This window comes from Anser cygnoides, chromosome Z (assembly GCF_040182565.1).
Source record: "Anser cygnoides isolate HZ-2024a breed goose chromosome Z, Taihu_goose_T2T_genome, whole genome shotgun sequence".
Taxonomy (NCBI): domain Eukaryota; kingdom Metazoa; phylum Chordata; class Aves; order Anseriformes; family Anatidae; genus Anser; species Anser cygnoides.
This window is the reverse complement of record NC_089912.1, coordinates 5,196,501-5,216,572: the sequence shown is the minus strand read 5'-3', so window position 1 is coordinate 5,216,572 and position 20,072 is coordinate 5,196,501. Positions and strand designations below refer to the sequence as shown.

Below are 20,072 nucleotides of genomic sequence, written 5' to 3'. Positions count from 1 at the left end.
TTTAATTTGCTGAAGGCTATGTTTTTGGTAAACAGTCGGGCCTTATTAATTTGCCGAGTTCCTTTCACAGATTTTAATCACTCTTATAGGCGCTCCTGAGTTGGGTTAACAGGGTTAGTTAATACGTGGTCTTGTAGGGGGTTTTTGTATCTGTCTAGGTCTGTTAATAATGTTTCTATGTAAGCTTGCGCCGTTAGAGGGGTGTGGCCCTGAGTTACTTATTTTAGCATTAATTCTCCTATATTCATAGGTTGACCTGTTTGTGATAAGGGAATCATCTTATTTTGGTATTTTTGGGTGATGGAGCTTTGACGCACTCTTTGTTGATGGCTGCTTTAGGGCCCACGGTAGGATCAGTAGTAAGAATTATCCGCTAGTCGAGGTTGTATCCTTTTTTAATGGAGCTGTCCCTCCATTAAATAGCTCTTAATCATCTCATTAGGGCTCAGGATGTCCGGTAGGGAGGATTAAGGGGGAACTTAGATTCGTTTCACAGGTAACCAGCTATCACCCAGCTCGGTTGGCTTTTCACCTCTACTGACAAGTCATCCCACTCTTTTGCAACAGAGACGAGTTCGCTCTCTTTAACTGCTTGAAAGTAGCTCGCTTGGGTTTCGGGGGGGCAAACTTTAGTTCACTTCGCTTGGTTGTTCTCGCTAAACCATGATGCAAAAGGTACAAGGGTTGATCTTTGCTGTCTGTAGCTTTGATTGTTTCACTGCTATTTCATCTTTCCCGTACGGTACTGGGGTCTCTATCGCGTCTATGTGTCTTTTCTATCGCCTATACTAAGACTGTAAAATGCTTTAGTTTAACTTGTTTAGTAAATTCTTTAGTTTTGGTGTACTATTTGTGTGGTTGAGCTAGAGGGGGGGCTTCAAGACGATCCGGTCTAGTAGATATCTTTCAGGTGTAAGCTGAGTGCTTTGGTGTTATAGCTACGTCTTGATATTCTAAGTACACCTTCCGGTACACTTACCTTGTTACGACTTACCTCATCTTCAGCGTATTTATGGTATTAGTTATGTGGGATGTGGCTTTTGAGGAGGGTGACGGGCGGTATGTACGTGCCCCAGGGCCGGCTTAAAGTAGGCTCTATTGTCCCACTTTACTGCTAAATCCGCCTTCCAGAAGTGGTTTCACGCTTCTTTCCGTGTGCCCTATGAATAGGGAATGTAGCCCATTTCTTCCACTCCATAGGCTATACCTTGACCTGTCTTATTAGCGGGGTGCTATTGTGTCCACTGTTGTGCTCTCATTCGAGGTGGGCTGGCGACGGCGGTATGTAGGCTGTGTTGGCAAGGGGTGGTTGGGTTAATCGGGGATTATCGATTGTAGAACAGGCTCCTCTAGGTGGGTTTGGGGCACCGCCAAGTCCTTAGAGTTTTAAGCGTTTGTGCTCGTAGTTCTCTGGCGGATACTTCGGTAAAGTAAGTATCAAGATTTAGGGCCAGGCATAGTGGGGTATCTAATCCCAGTTTGGGCCCTGGCTTTCGTGGGTTTAAATCAGTCGTTAGTTCCTAAGATCATCTTAATGGTGTGTTTAGGTGCATCTTGGGCTTATGACAGCTTAGTTGCATTTTGATCTTAGTTAGCTAGGATAGGCATTTTACCACTCTTTACGCCATGTTAACAGGACGGTTGATTTGGGTTTCTTGTATGACCGCGGTGGCTGGCACAAGATTTACCAACCCTTGAAGTTAGGCTGTTGCTATAACTAAGTCAAGTTTGCACTCATTGCTTAATGTTAATTACTGCTGAATACCCGTGGGGGCGTGGCTTAGCGAGGCGTCTTGGGCTACTACTTGGGTGTGCCTGATACCCGCTCCTCAAGGCCTGTATGGTGGTAGGTGGTCGAGGGCGTTTACACTGGGGCGCGGATACTTGCATGTATATATTTGGCAAAAACCAACCGTAAGGTTAGGACTAAGTCTTTTGTCCGCAGGCATGTTTTATGTCATCTTGGCAACTTCAGTGCCGTGCTTTGTGTTAAGCTATGTGGACGGAGATGTGGTTAGCTGATAGTTGAGTGGTGAGTGAGAGTGAAGTATATGAAATTATTGTTTGTGTTTACTATTTTTAGTACTGGAGTTTCTCTAATAAGTTTAAGTTGTTTTGTATGTGTTTGTGTATATATATACATCGTCCCGACGATGTATTATGGAAGGGATGATTAATGGAGTTTTAGAGGTAGTTTGATGGGATTGGGCGATGAAGGTTCATGCTGCATGGTGGTTAGCGAAAGTTTACTGGTTTAGTTTATGAAGCGCAGGGATTGCGCTTAATGATTTGTTGTTTTGTGCTATGTCCAACGAGCATTCATCCAATAGCCCCATTTAACCCGGAGGGTGGAGGTAACATTAACTGAATGTGGTCAAAGTGCATCAGTGTCAAGGTGATTCCCCATATACGCCAACCGTCTCATTGAGGGACCCCTGAAATATAAGACAGGCCGTGAGGCAGGTGTGTCCAGGCTTAGATTGTGGGACCCCCGAGATCACTGGGAATAGCCACCTGTGAGGTAACCCCGGAAAAAATAAGAGGAACCAGAGGCGCCAAAAAGCTGGAACATGACGCGATTACGCATTGAGAAGGTGAAAGTACTCACAGATGCCACTTTGAAGGGCAAGGAGAGGTGAGTGAACCCAATGGATGGCCCTGACCGAGGAACCAGAGGCGCAAAAATGTGAGGAGGGCGAGGGGTTTAGGGGGAACGTATGGGCCTGAAGCTAGTCATACCGGACATTATGTGCAACGGGTTGCTGATTTCACGTGAGGAGTACGATTAATAAATCCATCTGGTACGAACTGCATGAGATATGTGGTAGAGAGTTGTTGTTAGGGTATGTCCTGTGAGCATTCATTAAAATGGGGTCTTGTTGTGTACGTGAGTGGAATTGACTGGGTGTTATGGTGTATAGTCTTGGAGCATTCATGTTGGGTGGCTTGGTAGGAGTGTGTTTGAGGGTTTAATGGCCGTGTACATGTATGGGTTTAGCACCTGCTTATAAGATAGTCCGTATATAATGTATATTACTGGTACTATAGTATGTATGTATATGGGGAATATAAATCTATGCACGAATATGCATAACCAAATACCCCCGCCCGGGGGGGGGGGGGGGGGTTAAGCATAATGGCATAGATGGGGCAGAATTATTAGGGGGTTTGCGGTTAGTTCCTGTAGTTGAGAACAATGGCGGCTTTTCGAGCCGCAGGCCTCGGGTAGTGTCCGGGCAGGAATAATGACTTATTTTATGTTTTTTCTAGGGATTTGCTTTGCGGTGGGTGTTTTGGGTGTGGCGTCGAATCCTTCGCCGTACTATGGGGTTGTTGGTTTGGTGTTAGCGTCTGTGGCGGGGTGCGGGTGGTTGCTGGGCCTTGGGGTTTCGTTCGTGGCTTTAGTGCTGTTTATGGTGTATCTGGGGGGTATGTTGGTGGTGTTTGTTTATTCAGTAGCTTTGGCAGCGGAGCCTTTCCCTGGGGCTTGGGGGGATTGACGGGTGATTGGATGTGCAGTGGCGTTTGTAGCAGTTGTTTTTGGGGGGTTGGTGTTTGGGGGGTTTATGGGGGCTTGGAAGTTCGGGGTTTCTACTGTGAATAATGTTGGGGTGTTTGTTGTTCGGTCGGATTTTAGTGGAGTCTCCATGTTTTATTCGCATGGGGCAGGGATGTTTTTAGTAGCGGGTTGGGGGCTGCTGTTGACTTTGTTTGTTGTGTTGGAGCTTGTGCGGGGGTTGTCGCGGGGTGCTATTCGGGCGGTTTAGGGGTTAGGGTCAGAGAATAGTTTATTGAAAATGCCAGCTTTGGGAGCTGGAGATAAAGGTTTGAGTCCTTTTTTTCTGAGTTTGGGGTACTCTAAGAAGTGGTAAGTCTTCAATCTTTGGTTTACAAGACCAATGTTTTTATAAACTATTAGAGTATTTAGCAGTTGAGTATTTTGTTTTCTAGGGCGCTTGCGGCGGGGAGGAGGAATAGGAGAATAGTGAAGTAGGCGATTGAGGCGAGTTGGCCGATGATGATGAATGGGTGTTCGACGGGTTGGCTCCCTACTCATGTTAGGACGAGGAGGTCGGCGACTAGTACTCAGAATAGAAGTTGGGAGAGTGGTCGGAATGTTATTGCTCGTTGTTTTGATTTGTGCAGGAATGGGATTAGGAATAGGATCAGTACGGAGGCGGCCAGTGCTAATACGCCCCCTAGTTTATTTGGGATTGAACGTAGGATGGTGTAGGAGAATAGGAAGTATCATTCAGGCTTGATGTGTGGTGGGGTTACTAGCGGGTTTGCTGGGGTGAAGTTTTCTGGGTCTCCTAGGAGGTTAGGCGAAAATAGGGCTAGTGCTATTAGAGGGGTGATTATTAAGGTGAGCCCTAAGATGTCTTTGATGGAGAAGTATGGGTGGAATGGGATTTTGTCGCAGTCTGATACGATTCCTAGTGGGTTATTTGAGCCTGACTCGTGTAGGAAGGTTAGGTGAACTAGGGTGATTCCTGCAATTAGGAAGGGCAGTAGGAAGTGGATGGCGAAGAATCGGGTTAAGGTTGGATTGTCCACTGAGAATCCTCCTCAGGCTCACTCTACTAGAGTTTGTCCAATGTACGGGATGGCTGAGAATAGGTTGGTGATTACGGTGGCCCCTCAGAATGACATTTGTCCTCATGGCAGGACATATCCTACGAAGGCAGTTGCTATTAGGGTGAGTAGGAGGATTACTCCTGTGTTTCAGGTTTCTTTGTATAGGTAGGAGCCGTAGTAGAGGCCTCGTCCGATGTGTAAGTAGATGCAGATAAAGAAGAGCGAAGCACCGTTGGCGTGGAGGTTGCGGATGAGCCATCCGTACTGGACGTCTCGGCATGTGTGGGCTACTGAGGAGAAGGCGAGTGAAGTGTCTGCGGTGTAGTGTATGGCTAGTAGCAGGCCTGTTAGGATTTATGTGGCTAAGCAGATGGCTAGAAGGGAGCCGAAGTTTCATCAGGCAGAGATATTGGAGGGAGCGGGTAGGTCGATTAGGGAGTTGTTGATTATTTTTAGTAGGGGGTGGGATTTGCGGATGTTAGGGGCCATTAGTGAGTCTGTGTGTTATTAGGATTATTACCAGGATGGAGAGGGCGAAGGATCCTAGGTAGGCCTTAATTAGCCCTGTGTGTATTGAGGTTGCGGCTTTGCTTGCGGCTACTTGTAGTTCAGCAAGGCCCTCTGGCCCTATTTTTTTGAGTCAGGAGAGGTCGATCAGGTGTAGGGCAATGTTTTGTCCCTTTTCTAGTAGGTTTTTGGAGAAGAATCGGTGTACTAGGGGGTTGAAGTACCCTAATGCAGAGGAGAAGTTTATGAGGGGGTTTGGTTTGGGGTGAGTGAGGGTGTGTGTTATGTTCGATAGTTCTAGGGCTAGGATGATTCCTAGGATTGTTATGATGATGGCAGCGGTTTTGGTGATAAGGGGTATGGTTATTGGGGGGGTTTTGGTTGGTGTGATGAAAGAGGTAATGATTATTCCTGCTGTAATGCTACCCAGGGCGAGTCGGGTTAGGGGGGCGGTGATTAGTGGGTTGTTTTCGTTTATTGATACTATTGGGGGGATTCGGGTCCGTCCAGCTTGGACTAGGATGGTTATGCGAATGCTGTAGGTTGCGGTGAATGCTGTGGCTATAAGGGTTAGGAGTAGGGCTCAAGTGTTTAGGTATGATGTATTTAAGCTTTCGATGATGAGGTCTTTTGAGTAGAATCCGGCTAGGAATGGGGTTCCTATCAGCGCCAGGTTTCCGATGGTTAGGCAGGAAGTAGTGACTGGGAGTATTTTCTGTAGGCCGCCCATCTTTCGGATATCTTGTTCTCCGTTTAGGTTGTGAATGATAGATCCTGAGCATAGGAATAGTATGGCTTTAAAGAAGGCATGGGTCGAGATGTGTAGGAAAGCTAGTTGTGGGAGGTTTAGTCCGATAGTGACTATTATTAGTCCTAGTTGGCTGGATGTTGAGAAAGCAATGATTTTTTTGATGTCATTTTGGGTTAGGGCGCACGTGGCAGCGAATAGGGTTGATAGAGCACCTAGGCATAGGCAGGCAGTTAGGGCTGTCTGGTTGGTGGCTAGCAGGGGGTGCATGCGGATGAGTAGGAAGATTCCGGCTACTACTATGGTACTGGAGTGCAGTAGGGCTGATACTGGGGTGGGGCCTTCTATTGCTGCGGGCAGTCATGGATGGAGTCCAAATTGGGCGGATTTTCCTGCGGCTGCGAGGATTAATCCTATGAGAGGGAGGATTGGGGTTTGGTGGGGGTGTACGGCTTGTTGGATCTCTCAGGTGTTGAATGTTGAAGCTAGTCATGCTATGCTTAGGATCAGTCCGATGTCTCCGATTCGGTTGTAGATTACGGCTTGTAGGGCGGCGGTGTTGGCATCTGCTCGGCCTTGTCATCAGCCGATGAGAAGGAAGGATATGATTCCCACTCCTTCCCAGCCCACGAACAAGAGGAATATGTTGTTTGCGGTTGTTAGGAGGAGTATGGCGATTAGGAATGTTAGTAGGTAGGTGAAAAATTTTGTTACGTATGGCTCTGAGGCCATGTATCATATGGCGAATTGCAGGATTGATCATGTTACAAATAGGGCGATTGGAAGAAATGTTATTGAGTATTGGTCTATTTTTAGGCTTAGGGGGATTTTAAAGTTTATAATGAATTTTCACTCTCAGTGGCAGGTGACAGATTCTACTCCCGAGTAGATGAATGCGGTTGTGGGGGCTAGGCTAATTAGGAATGCGGTTTTAACAGCGCGGGTGGTGGCTTGTGGGGTGTTTTTGAAGTTTTTAAATAGAAATGGCAAGATGATTGGGGTTAGGAGGATTGTCAGCGTGAGTAGTGTGAGGGAGTTGATTAGTAGTGTGGGATTCACTACTTTTACTTGGATTTGCACCAAGATGGGTGGTTCCTAAGACCAGTGGATTGCTGTTATCCTTTAAAAGTAAGGGGGCTGAGGTTTTAGGCTCAGATGCAAGAGTTAGCAGCTCTTGTTGGTTAAACCCTCCCCGGTGGGAGGGTTCCTTTGCTTCAGTCTTGGTCCCCATATGCAATGTGGAGGAAAGACGCTTCTCCTTCCGTATAACCATTCCTAAATTTTTATTTCTCCTTTCCCTTTCCCTTTCCCTTTCCCTTTCCCTTTCCCTTTCCCTTTCCCTTTCCCTTTCCCTTTCCCTTTCCCTTTCCCTTTCCCTTTCCCTTTCCCTTTCCCTTTCCTTTGCCCTTGCCCTTGCCCTTGCCCTTGCCTTTCCCTTTCCCTTTCCCTTTCCCTTTCCCTTTCCCTTTCCCTTTCCCTTTCCGTTTCCCTTTCCCTTTCCCTTTCCCTTTCCCTTTCCCTTTCCCTTTCCCTTTCCCTTTCCCTTTCCCTTTCCCTTTCCCTTTCCCTTTCCCTTTCCCTTTCCCTTTCCCTTTCCCTATCCCTTTCCCTTTCCCTGTTTCCTTTCCCTTTCCCTTTCCTTTTCCCTTTCCCTTTCTCTTTCCCTTTCCCTCTCCCTCTCCCTCTCCCTCTCCCTCTCCCTCTCCCTCTCCCTCTCCCTCTCCCTCTCCCTCTCCCTCTCCCTCTCCCTCTCCCTCTCCCTCTCCCTCTCCCTCTCCCTCTCCCTCTCCCTCTCCCTCTCCCTCTCCCTCTCCCTCTTTTTCCCTTTCCCTTTTTCCTTTCCCTTTTCCCTTTTCCCTTTTTCCTTTCATTTTTAAATGCAGCATGCACAAGGATCGAGATATAAGACTGGGGGCTGCAAGAGAGCATTTGTCAGCAAAGTTGCCCTTCTACATTCAACAGAGAAAGCAGTGGATGGGAGCAGATTTGCATCTGTTGTGTACAAAATGCTTCACACAGGGACATTGCAAAAGGCCAAAGGGATATTGCTTGACACAGGGCATGGTGCTGAATTATTACTAGGAACTGCTAGGCCAGGCTGGTATGAGGGCTGCTACTTGGGGATGGGATGGACATCTGTCAGCAGCTGGTCAGCGGTTCCACTTTGCCTCACTTACCTTCCCTATTCTTTTATTCCTGTTCTTCTTATGAACATGAATATGATTTTCTCTTTATTATTATTATTATTATTATTATTATTATTTTATGATTTTTCAACTCCCCCCAATCAATTGGGAGGGAAAAATGGTAAAAATATGGTGAAAATATTCTGGGAATTCTTAATATCACCTGAAGGACAATGCAGTCATTGATCACAGCCAACGCAGGTTCACGAGGGGAAAGTGCTGCTTAACGCACTTGATTTCCTTTTCGGAAGTGCTCAACCGTCTAGTTGGCCAAGGGAAGCCAGCTGATGGCACCTGTTTGGATTTCAGCACAGCTTCAATACTGTTTCTCACTGTCTCCTTCTGGACAAATTGAGCAGCACACAGCTAGAGCAATGCATAATGCCATGGGTGAACAAGTGGCTGACGGGTCGCGCTCCAAGGGTTATTGTAAATGGGGTTGCATCGGGCTGGCGGCCAGTCACTAGGGGGCTTCTGCAGGCCTCCATTTTAGGGCCAGTTCTCTTCAATGTTGTCCTAACTGACTTGCACGCAGGACTCGAGGGCGTCTTGAGTCCATTTAGGCACGATGCTAAATTGGGAGGAGCGTCTGACTCCATGGAGGGGAGGAAGGCCTTGCAGAGAGATCCTGACAAATCAGAGGGCTGGGCAATCCCCAACAAGATGAGGTTTAGCGAGAGCGAGTGAGGGATTCCGCACCTGGCAACAGGCAACCCTGGCTGTCTGGACAGTCTGGGGGGAGGAGAGGCTGGAGTGCAGCCCTGCAGTGAGGGCTCTGTGGATTTTGGTCGACGGCAAATTGAACGTGAGTCAGCCGTGGGCCCTGGCAGGCAGGAGGGGCAACGGCATCGTGGGGTGCCTCCAGCACAGCATCGCTAGCCGGTCGCGGGCAGGGATTGCTGTGCTCTGCTCTGCGCTCTTTCAGCATCAGCTCGAGTCCTGTGTGCACTTTTGGGCACGGCACTATCAGAAGGCCATAAACCTCTTAGAGAGAGAGCATCCAAAGGAGGGCTTCAAAGTGGTGAAGGGTCTGGAGGGCAGGACAGATGAGGAGCGGCTGAGGTGCCTGCGTTTGTTCAGCCTGCAGGAGACTGAGGAGAGGCCTGAGGGCGACCTGCAGCTTCCTCACGAAGGGAGCGGAGGGCCCGGCGCTAAGCTCTGCTCTCTGGGGACGGTGACAAAAGTGGAGGGAATGGCATGGAGCTGTGACAGGGGAGGGTCTGCCTGGAGGTGAGGACAAGATTTTTCACTGACACAGGGCTTGGCCACTGAACCAGGCCTCCCAGTGAAGTGGTCAGGGCAGCAAGCCTGCTGGAGTTCACAAAACGTCTGGGCAATGCTCTCAGACACGTGCTTTGGTTTGTGGGGGTCACCCAGAGCCATGGGCTCTGAGGTCACCCAGCAACGGACTGTGACTTCACGGCCCTCTCTGCTCATATTGGGGCGCAGGCAGAGCCCGCCCCAGCCTGGCTCGTGCCTGGATTCCTGCTGAGCGTTTGTGCGAGGCTTGGAGCGCCGAGCAAGGATTTGTTGGAGCTGTGCTGTGGGGCCGTCGGCAGCTGTTCTCAGTGCCCGTCCCCGCAGGCAGTGCCTGTGTTTCCCCGGCCCTGCCTGGCTCAGGCAGCCGGGGCCCTGTGAGGAGCACTTGCAGCAGCGCAGGTGAGCTGTGTGGAGCCACGTGCCCCGGGGCGGCCCGCGGGGGACGTGGGACCACCCAGCCGTGGGGCTGGGGCCGGGGGGGTTCCTGCTGAGGGGCCGGGGCACAGCCAGTGACCTTCTCTCTTCCTCGCAGCGTGCGCGATACCCGCTTCTGCAGTGCCGGTGCAGGGGAGCAGCTCGTCACCATCAGCTCTCCCCAGCGCACCTTAGCGTGAAGATCATGGCCACAGAGGAGGCGTGGACGTGTCCCGTCTGCCGGGAGGGGCGAAAGGATGTGGCCTACGCGACACCATGTAACCACCGGTTCTGCCTGGGCTGCATCCAGCGCTGGGCGAAACTGAAGGCCAGCTGCCCACTCTGCAGGACGGGCATGAGGACCATCAAGGTTTCCGTGCGGGGAGACGAAGACTACCTAGAATGCATCGTCTCCCCTCCCGCAGTGCCCGTACCTGTTGGCTTCCAGGCAGGCAGCGCCACCGCCCCCCACAGCCCTGCAGCGCCGGCTCCGTCCTCTGTGCCAGCCGAGGAGAGGGATGCGGAGCCCGATCCCCGCGCTGCTGTGGGCGGCCTCCTGCCCGAGGACTGGGCCGTGCTGTTCAGGGAGCGCAGGGACATCCTCAACCCTGTGCTGCCCTGGCTGCGCCGCGAGCTCTCAGCCATCTACGGGACACGCTGGTGGCAGGCGAGAGCTGCAGAGAGCTTCTTCCTGCACTCCCTGTGTGTGATGGGGCTGGACAGGGACGCCATCATTCAGCACACACAGCCCGCCTTGGGGCCCCTCACCGTGCCGCTCATCGACGGGCTCGTCGGCACCATCGTGGGCCTCTGCGGCGAGGACGCACGGAGGCTGCTGGGCCTCGAGAGCAGCCGCCCTGCCAGGGCGCAGGAGGCCAGACCTGCAGCTGCTTCTGGGCACGCTGCTCCAGCGCAGGGAGCCTTCAGTACCAGCCCTGCGCCCTCCAGCAGCTCTGCAGACCCTGACACGGACCAGATCCCCGGCACATCCAGCATGCTCCAGCGTGGGGGTCCTGGCGAAGTCCCAGCTGCAGACAGCCCCAGGGAGCAGGAAGAGCCCCGTGAAGAGCTGGGGCAGGAGGCAGCAGCAGGTCCCCCTGCCCGGGCCTGCAGGCGCAGACCCTCCACTCCTCACCACTCGACTCGGGGGTCCCGGCGCCCCAGGAAGCGCACCCGGGCGAGCAGTGCCCAAGACTCTCCCCAGCCCTGCAAGAGGCCGCTCCCCCGGCGCTTCTAGCAGGGCTCCTGCGGGTGATGAAATAAAGAACAATAAAATATATTGAATATACCACAGAAAAAGTCTCGGTGTGATTCAAACCAGAGCTGGCACAGCCCCGTGCATGCTGCTGCCTTCCCTCTCTTTTCCTGGTGCCGTCCCCGTGCCCTGCTGGCCCCCACTGTCCCTTTGGTCATGGCTGATTAATGTGCTTTGAAATGCCATTGCTTTATCATAGCAGAACCTCAGCTCAAACAATGTTCTAAAACTCTTTTCCAGCAGCTGTTCTAGTAACTCACACTGCAGTACATTTCCAGCTGCATTTTATTCTTTTGATATAAATCAGCATTTGACCTATTAGACTGGTAGCCCTTGAAAGCGTCCAGAAGCAGTCTGTGTGGCTTAATGTCACTCGGCAATACGGTCAGATAGCACAGGCATCTGAAGGCTGCCCTGAGGAGGAGCAGAGGGCAGGCACAAGCCTCGCCTATCCACAGTCTGGGGCTGCTTTGGCTAAGTTGGTCAAAGCAACACGTGGGCATTTTGATTTCAGTTTAAGAATGGTTAGATTTAGATTTATTCTTCATTGACCTAATCCAAGCCCCAGTTAAGTGTTTCAAACGGAAACAAGAAAGGCCAGAGAGGAATTGGCCCTGTTTGAACAAACTAGCCTGATTCCTCACAAGTTTTCTGGAGAGCCAAGTGCCTCTCCCGTTGAGGTGACCTGCGGTCTAGAAATATGTTGAAATACAAAACACTAGTCACAAGGTCATATCAGAAATTAACTGAAGAAAACTGTTAAATGAAAAGAGAAAAGTGAAAAGTGTACAGCAGTTCAAAGGTGAGGTGGTATGGCTTGCCTTCTATATTGATTTTGTTTCCTGCTTCGCAACAGGACTTCATGACAGTTATATAAAAAAAATGCAGAGAAACCTCTTGCTGTCGATAAAAAAAAAAAAAAAACTGAACTAAAGAGGTAAAAATGAAAAATTCTTTGGGATAACTTCATCTAGAAAGAACACTAATATCGGTCTTAGGTGGAAATGTTACTAAATAGAACGATTCAAGTGGCAAAATACAAAACCAAAGCAACTGGAATCTAAGTGGAAACACATTCTTGTGGTTGAAATGTCTTTGTCTCTAGTTTGTTTAAATAAACCTTCATCCAGAGGCCAGTTCAAATACAGCAGAGACAACAGAAGACAGAAGAAAAAGAAGATGGGGAGATGGGAAACAGCTTAGGAAAACGGGCAGTCCATTATGGTCTATTTCAGAGAAGAGGGTTTAGTAAACACTATCTACATTTTCAAGATGAAACAAGTGTTTATTTTATTTTGGTAACCATTTTTATCTCCCTTTCTAATGATACTCTCTTGAGTGTGCTCCCCAGAAAGCATGATTTTACCTGTGGATAGACACCATCATCCTGGAAGATGCTTAATGGTTTCAGCTGTCACTGGAGTTAACTTTAGCTTGTTGGGAGTTAAATACCCTTTGCAAATATGATCAGCCTCTTTGGCTCTGCATGGCTCTCTCTCCTGTCTCAACAAAACCATCCCACCACCTTGTGCTCTGCCTGAATTGTGTTTTCTTGGGGAGCAGTCTCAAAGATTGCTCTTCTCTGGACTCATCAGTGGCAGCTAAGGAAATCACATGTCTTTTGTCCAAAGGAGAAAGAGAACTCTAAGATTATTTGGCATGAGAAAGATTGTACAGGGAAGATTGTTTTTAAGAAATCATAGAATGGTTTGGGTTGGAAGAGACCTTACAGACCACCCACTTCCCACCCCACTTCCATGGGCAGGGACACCTGCCAGCAGCCCAGGCTGTCCCCAGCCCCATCCAGCCTGGCCTTGGGCACTGCCAGGGATGGGGCAGCCCCAGCTCCTCGGGGCAGCCTGTGCTGGTGCCTCAGAGTAGAGAAGTTCTTCTTTCTAGATCACCTACCCACTTTTAGTTTCAAGCCCTTAACCATTGCCCTATCCCTACACCCCCTGACATAGAGTCCCTCCCCAGCCTTCCTGTAGCCCACCTGAGGCACAGGAAGTCCACTGTAAGGTCTCCCAAGAGCCTTCGCTTCTCCAGGTTGAACAACCCCAACTCCTTCAGCCTGTCTCCATAGGAGAGGTTCTCCAGTTCTTTCATCATCCCCATAGTCTCCACTGGACTCATTCTAATACTTCTGTGTCCTTCGTGTGTTGGAGGCCCCAGAGCTGAACACAGGGCTCCAGGTGGGGTCTCCCGAGAGCAGAGCAGAGGGGAACAATCCCCTCCCTCGCCCTGCTGGCCACCATGCTGTTGGTGCAGCCCAGGCTACGAGTGGCTTTGTGAGCTGCAAGCACACATTGCCAGCTCATGTCGAGCTTCTCAGCAACCAGCACCCCCAGAACCCTCTGCTCAGGGCTGCTCTCAATCCATTCTCTGCCCAGCCTGTATTTGTGCTTTCGATTGCTCTAATTCAGATGCAGGGCCTTCCATTTGGCCTTGTTGAACCTCAGGAGATTCACACAAGCCCACCTCCCCGGCTTTTCAAAGTTCTCCTGGATGCTATCCCTTCCCTTCAGCGTCTTGACAGCACCACACAGCTTGGTGTCTGCAAGCTTGCTGAGGGGGCACTCAATCCCACTGGTCATGTCAGCGACAAAGATGTTAAACAGCACCGGTCCCTATAACGACAACCCAGGAACACCACTCCTCACTGGCCTCCCCTTAGACACTGAGCCATTGACCACAACTCTTTGAGTGTGGACATCCAGCCAATTCCTTACCCACCGAGTGGTCCATCCATCAAATCCGTGTCTCTCTCACTTAGAGACAAGGATATGGTGCAGGCCAGTGCCAAAGGCTTTGCACAAGTCCAGGTAGATGATGTCAGTTGCTCTTCCCCTACGCACCAATGCTGTAACCGCCCTGTAGAAGGCCACCAGGTTTGTCAGTCAAGGCAAACCTTTAGTGAAGCCATGCTGGCTGTTCACCACTCGCCTCTTTCTTTTCCATGTGCCTTAGAATAGTTTCCAGGAGGATCTGTTCCATGATCTGACTGGGCACAGAACTGAGGCCTGTAGTTGCCTGGGTCTTCCTTTTTCCCTTTTTAAAAATGGGGGTTATGTTTCCCCTCTTCCAGCTGGCTTTAGATATGGCAGAATGGGAAAAACGCTCGCTCTTTCTCCTGACTCATGGATGGTGGCTGTCCTGGTTCCAGTTAGGACAGTGTTAATTTTTCCTCATAGTAGCTGGTAGGGTGCTATGTTTTGGATTAGGATGAGAAGAGCACTGATAACATGCTGATGTTTTAATTGTTGTAGAGCAGTGTTTACACCGGGCCAAGGACTTTTCAGCTTCTCGCTCTGTCCTGCCGGCGAGCAGGCTGGGGGTGCAGCAGGAGCTGGGAGCCTACAGACCCAAGACAGCTGACCCAAACTGGCCAAAGGGGTATTCCATACCGTCTGACGTTATGCTAAACAATATATAGGGGTGGCTGGCCGGGGGGTGGGAGGGGCGGCTGCGCAGGGATAGGCTGGGCATCGGTCAGCGGGTGGTGAGCAATTGCATTGTGCATCACTTGTTTTCTTACACATTATTATTATTAATACTATTATCATTATCACTATTATTATTATTATTGTTATTATTATATTCCTGTCTTAATAAACTGTCTTTATCTCAACTCACCGGCTTCACTTTCCCGTTTCTCTCCCCCATCCCAGAGAGGGAGGGGGGAGGGTGAGCGAACGGCTGTGTGGTGTTTAGCTGCCAGCCGGGTTAAACCACAACAGTCCTTTTGGCACCCAACGTGGGGCACGAAGGGTTGAGATATGGACAAATTTGACCAGAGTGTGTTAAACTAAAATTGGTATAAGTATTGGACCTGCTTAATAGTTGCTGGTCACCATGTTGATTGCCTTAATCTCCAGTCTGCTGTGCCTGTTTTCCAAATTAAGTTTTATAGCGCATTACTTTCTGTATGTGCTCCCTGTTGCACTGTTTATCCTTTCCGGGCCCTGGTTTAAGATTGTTATGGCACTGTGCGGTGTAACAATGGCTTATGAAATGATGAAATATCTGGTCAGGACTCTAACCTGGTATTTGTAGTCAGCACTGACGTCGACTCTATACTTTGGAAACCATATCTCGGAAACTATTAGCAATTACACCTATTGCCTGTTTTTGTTAGGGAGCCAATCTGTGAAGGGGACAGGGGAAGACATGTTTCCCTACCTGTTCACTCTCCCTTTCTCCTTCACCACCCTCTTATCCCCCGAGCTAGTTACGGTGGTTCTCCGAGATGTTGAATATCCTTGGGATACTCAGACCAGCCTGCTCTTGTTGTTATGTCTCCTGAATGCGCTTCAGGTTTTGTTGAGGGTTAAACAACTACTTAGGAATCTCATCCGGAGATCTATCTTGAGGCGGGATAGTTGCGAGTGGCAGGGAGTGTGGGAGGATATGGGCAGGTTTCTAGAGCAGTGGTCACCTCCAGTGTTTTGGACATTCACCCCTGAACAACTGCAAAATCCTAAAAAGCTGGCAGAATGCTTGAAAAAAAGGTGTCATGACTCTGGCAGTTCCAAAGTGACACAAATCACTGTAGCGTGCTGGGGTCTGGCTTGTGCCTATCGAGCTGCAATTGATGCTACTATCAACCTAGTGAAAGCTCCTGCAGCCGCTCCAGCTCCTGCAGCCGCTCCAGTTCCAGCTCCTGCAGCTGCTCCAGTTCCAGCTCCTGCAGCCGCTCCAGCTCCAGCTCCAGCTCCTGCAGCCGCTCCAGTTCCAGCTCCTGCAGCCGCCCCAGCTCCAGCTCCTGCAGCCGCTCCAGCTCCAGCTCCTGCAGCCACTCCAGCCCCTGCAGCAGCTCCGGCTCCTGTAGCTGCTCCCACTCCTGTGGCTGGGTCAGAGAAACGAGCTGTAGCAGTGCAAGTTGACCCCGCAGAGGGTATTCCAACCCCTGTGGCAGACCCTGTGGCTGGGTCAGAGAAACGAGCTGTAGCAGTGCAAGTTGACCCTGTAGACAAGGTGAAAAAATGGTATAGAGGCTCAGGTCGTTTAGAACGCAGACAGTCTTCTGCTAAGTCTGGGCATAGAGAAGACGAGGCTGGGCCATCAAAGGTGCAGGAGACTGAAGATGAGGATGGGGATGTCGAAAAATCAACAGTAACTACCCGGACTCTACCAGCGTGAGTTATGAGATGTGCGAAAAGATTTTGGTCGCTGTATAGGTGAGCAGCTTGTCACCTGGCTGCTCCGGTGCTGGGACACCGGAGCCAATTATGTGGAATTAGAGGGCAGGGAAGCCAGGCGGCTGGGATCCCTTGCTAGGGACGCATGCACTGACAAAGCAATTGGAGATGGAGCACGATCTCACAGCCTCTGGAGGCGTCTCCTGTCAGCTGTGCAGGAAAGGTATCCCTTCAAGGAAGAACTTGTATGTCTACCAGCCAAATGGACCACCATGGAGAAAGGAATTCAGTACCTGAGGGAATTGGCCGTACGGGAAGTAATTTCTAAGGACCTAGACGACGCACAAACATCCACAGATCCAGGTGCAGTCCGGTGTACACCACCAATGTGGCGGAAGTTTGTACGGAGTGCACCATGATCATATGCCAGCTCATTGGCAATACTAACCTGGAAAGAGGAGGAGAATCCCCCAGTGAATGAAGTGACTAAAATACTGCGGCAGTACGAAGGAAATCTCTCCTCTTCCCTACAGGCCTGTGTCTCGGCTGTGGAGAAACTCTCTGAAGAGGTCCACCAACTTAAAGAGAATTTATCTTCCCCTCCACCTGAACGAACCCTGTGTTTTTACCTACGTGACCATGGAGAGGACATGAGAAAATGGGATGGAAAATCTACTGCGACCCTAGAGGCACGGGTACGTGAATTGCAAAAGAAAACAATTGGGAAAAAGGGGTTCTCTGAAAAGTTTGCTGCTCCAACTTCCAGCAGGCAGTCCTTTAAACACAGAGACGAAGATTCTGACCAGGACTAGAGGGGCCCTGCCTCCAGCCAGGGGGAGGAAAGGGACAATCGAGTTTATTGGACTGTGTGGATTCGATGGCCTGACACGTCAGACGCACAGAAGTATAAGGCTTTAGTAGACACCGGTGCACAATGTACTCTAATGCCATCAAGCTATAAAGGGCCAGAGCCCATCTGTATTCATGGTGTGACAGGGGGATCCCAGCAGTTAACTGTATTGGACGCTGAAGTGAGTCTAACCGGTAATGAGTGGCAAAAGCACCGTATTGTGACTGGCCCAGATGCTCCGTGCATCCTTGGCATAGACTATCTTAGAAGAGGATATTTCAAGGACCCAAAAGGGTTCCGCTGGGCTTTTGGCATAGCTGTCTTGGAGACAGAGGACATTAAACAGTTGTCTACCTTGCCTGGTCTCTCAGAGGACCCTTCTGTTGTGGGGTTGCTGAGGGTTGAAGAACAGCAAGTGCCGATCGCTACCACAACTGTGCACCGGCGGCAATATCGCACCAACCGAGACTCCCTGAGTCCCATCCATAAGCTAATTCGTCAACTGGAGAGCGAAGGAGTGATCAGCAAGACTCATTCACCTTTTAATAGTCCCATATGGCCAGTGCGAAAGTCTAATGGTGAGTGGAGACTAACAGTGGACTATCGTGGCCTGAACGAAGTCACGCCACCACTGAGTGCTGCAGTGCCGGACATGCTAGAACTCCAGTATGAACTGGAATCAAAGGCAGCCAAGTGGTATGCCACAATTGATATCGCTAATGCATTTTTCTCCATCCCTCTAGCAGCACAGTGCAGGCCACAGTTTGCTTTCACTTGGAGGGGAGTCCAATATACTTGGAATCGGCTGCCCCAGGGGTGGAAACACAGCCCTACCATTTGCCATGGACTGATCCAGTCTGCGCTGGAGCAGGGGGAAGCTCCTGAACACCTGCAGTACGTCGATGACATCATTGTGTGGGGTGACACTGCAGAAGAAGTTTTCGAGAAAGGGAAGAAAATGTCCAAATCCTTCTGAAGGCCGGTTTTGCCATGAAACAGAATAAAGTTAAAGGACCTGCACGAGAGATCCCGTTTTTAGGAATAAAATGGCAAGATGGACGTCGTCAAATCCCAATGGATGTGATCAACAAAATAACAGCTATGTCTCCACCAACTAGCAAAAAAGAAACACAAACTTTCCTAGGTGTCGTGGGGTTTTGGAGAATGCATATTCCAAATTACAGTCTGATTGTAAACCCGCTCTACCAAGTAACCCGTAAGAAGAATGCTTTTGAATGGGGCCCTGAGCAACGACAAGCCTTTGAACAAATTAAGCAGGAAATAGTTCATGCAGTAGCCCTCGGGCCAGTCCAAACAGAAGAAATATGCCTTGTTCACTGATGGGTCCTGTCGTATTTTGGGAAAGCTTCGGAGATGGAAAGCTGCTGTATGGAGTCCTGCACGACGAGTTGCAGAAGCTGCTGAGGGAGAACGTGAATCGAGTCAGTTTGCAGAAGTGAAAGCCATTCAGCTGGCTTTAGATATTGCTGAACGAGAAAAGTGGCCAGTTCTCTATCTCTATACTGATTCATGGATGGTAGCAAATGCCCTGTGGGGGTGGTTACAGCAATGGAAGCAGAACAACTGGCAGCGCAGGGGCAAGCCCATCTGGGCTGCGGCATTGTGGCAAGATATTGCTGCCCGGGTAGAGAACCTGGTTGTAAAGGTACGCCATGTAGATGCTCATGTGCCCAAGAATCGGGCTACTGAAGAACATCAAAACAACCAGCAGGTGGATCAGGCTGCTAAGATTGAAGTGGCTCAGGTGGACCTGGACTGGCAACATAAAGGTGAATTATTTATAGCCCGATGGGCCCATGACACCTCAGGCCATCAAGGTAGAGATGCAACCTACAGATGGGCTCGTGATCGAGGGGTGGACCTGACCATGGACACTATAGCACAGGTTATTCATGACTGTGAAACATGTGCTGCAATCAAGCAAGCCAAACGGTTAAAACCTCTTTGGTATGGAGGACGATGGCTGAAATATAAATATGGAGAGGCCTGGCAAATTGATTACATCACACTCCCTCAAACCTGCAACGGCAAGCGCCACGTACTTACAATGGTGGAAGCAACCACCGGATGGCTGGAAACATATCCTGTGCCCCATGCCACCGCCCGGAACACTATCCTGGGCCTTGAAAAGCAAGTCTTATGGCGACATGACACCCCAGAGAGAATTGAGTCAGACAACGGGACTCATTTCCAAAACAACCTTATAGACACTTGGGCCAAAGAACATGGTATTGAGTGGGTGTATCACATCCCCTATCATGCACCAGCCTCTGGAAAAGTTGAACGATACAATGGACTGTTGAAGACTACACTGAAAGCAATGGGTGCTGGGACATTCAAAAATTGGGATACACATTTGGCAAAGGCCACCTGGTTAGTCAATACTAGGGGATCTGCCAACCGAGCTGGACCTGCCCAATCAAACCTGTTACGCACTGTAGAAGGGGATAAAGTTCCTGTAGTGCACGTAAGAAACATGCTGGGTAAAACAGTCTGGGCTACTCCTGCCTCAGGAAAAGGCAAACCCATTCGTGGAATTGCTTTTGCTCAGGGACCTGGATGCACTTGGTGGGTAATGCAAAAGAATGGGGAGGTCCGGTGTGTACCTCAAGGGGATTTGATACTGGGTGAGAATTGCCCATGAGTTGAATTGTAGTATGTTAATTATTATATAATACTGTATGTCATCACTACCATGATTGCTATATATCATAGATGAAAATGGTGATTAATTAGAATGTATTGGAAAGAGTGTAACCTGAGCATGACATAAATGGTATGGAATAAGGGGTGGATCTCTGTCCTGGTTCCAGTTAGGACAGAGTTAATTTTTCCTCATAGTAGCTGGTAGGGTGCTCTGTTTTGGATTAGGATGAGAAGAGCGCTGATAACATGCTGATGTTTTAATTGTTGCAGAGCAGTGTTTACACCAGGCCAAGGACTTTTTGGCTTCTCGCTCTGTCCTGCCAGCGAGCAGGCTGGGGGTGCAGCAGGAGCTGGGAGGGGACAGACCCAGGACAGCTGACCCAAACTGGCCAAAGGGGTATTCCATACCATCTGACGTCATGCTAAACTATATATAGGGGTGGCTGGCCGGGGTGGGGGGGCCGGCTGC

General features: G+C 49.9%; 1 protein-coding gene across 1 annotated transcript; it reads left to right on the top strand.

Moving 5' to 3' along the window:
- The first annotated feature begins 9,452 nt into the window (after positions 1 to 9,452).
- On the top strand, positions 9,453 to 10,930 carry LOC136789009 (E3 ubiquitin-protein ligase Topors-like). The gene is made up of 2 exons (XM_066988254.1): positions 9,453 to 9,678; positions 9,812 to 10,930. The coding sequence occupies exon 2, from the start codon at positions 9,899 to 9,901 to the stop codon at positions 10,928 to 10,930; it is 1,032 nt and encodes a 343-aa protein (XP_066844355.1). The 5' UTR covers positions 9,453 to 9,678; positions 9,812 to 9,898.
- Positions 10,931 to 20,072: the final 9,142 nt, after the last annotated feature.

Bases quoted from the DNA above. Each gene is read 5' to 3' on its own strand.
- LOC136789009 (XM_066988254.1), top strand. From the start codon at position 9,899: ATGGCCACAGAGGAGGCGTGGACGTGTCCCGTCTGCCGGGAGGGGCGA.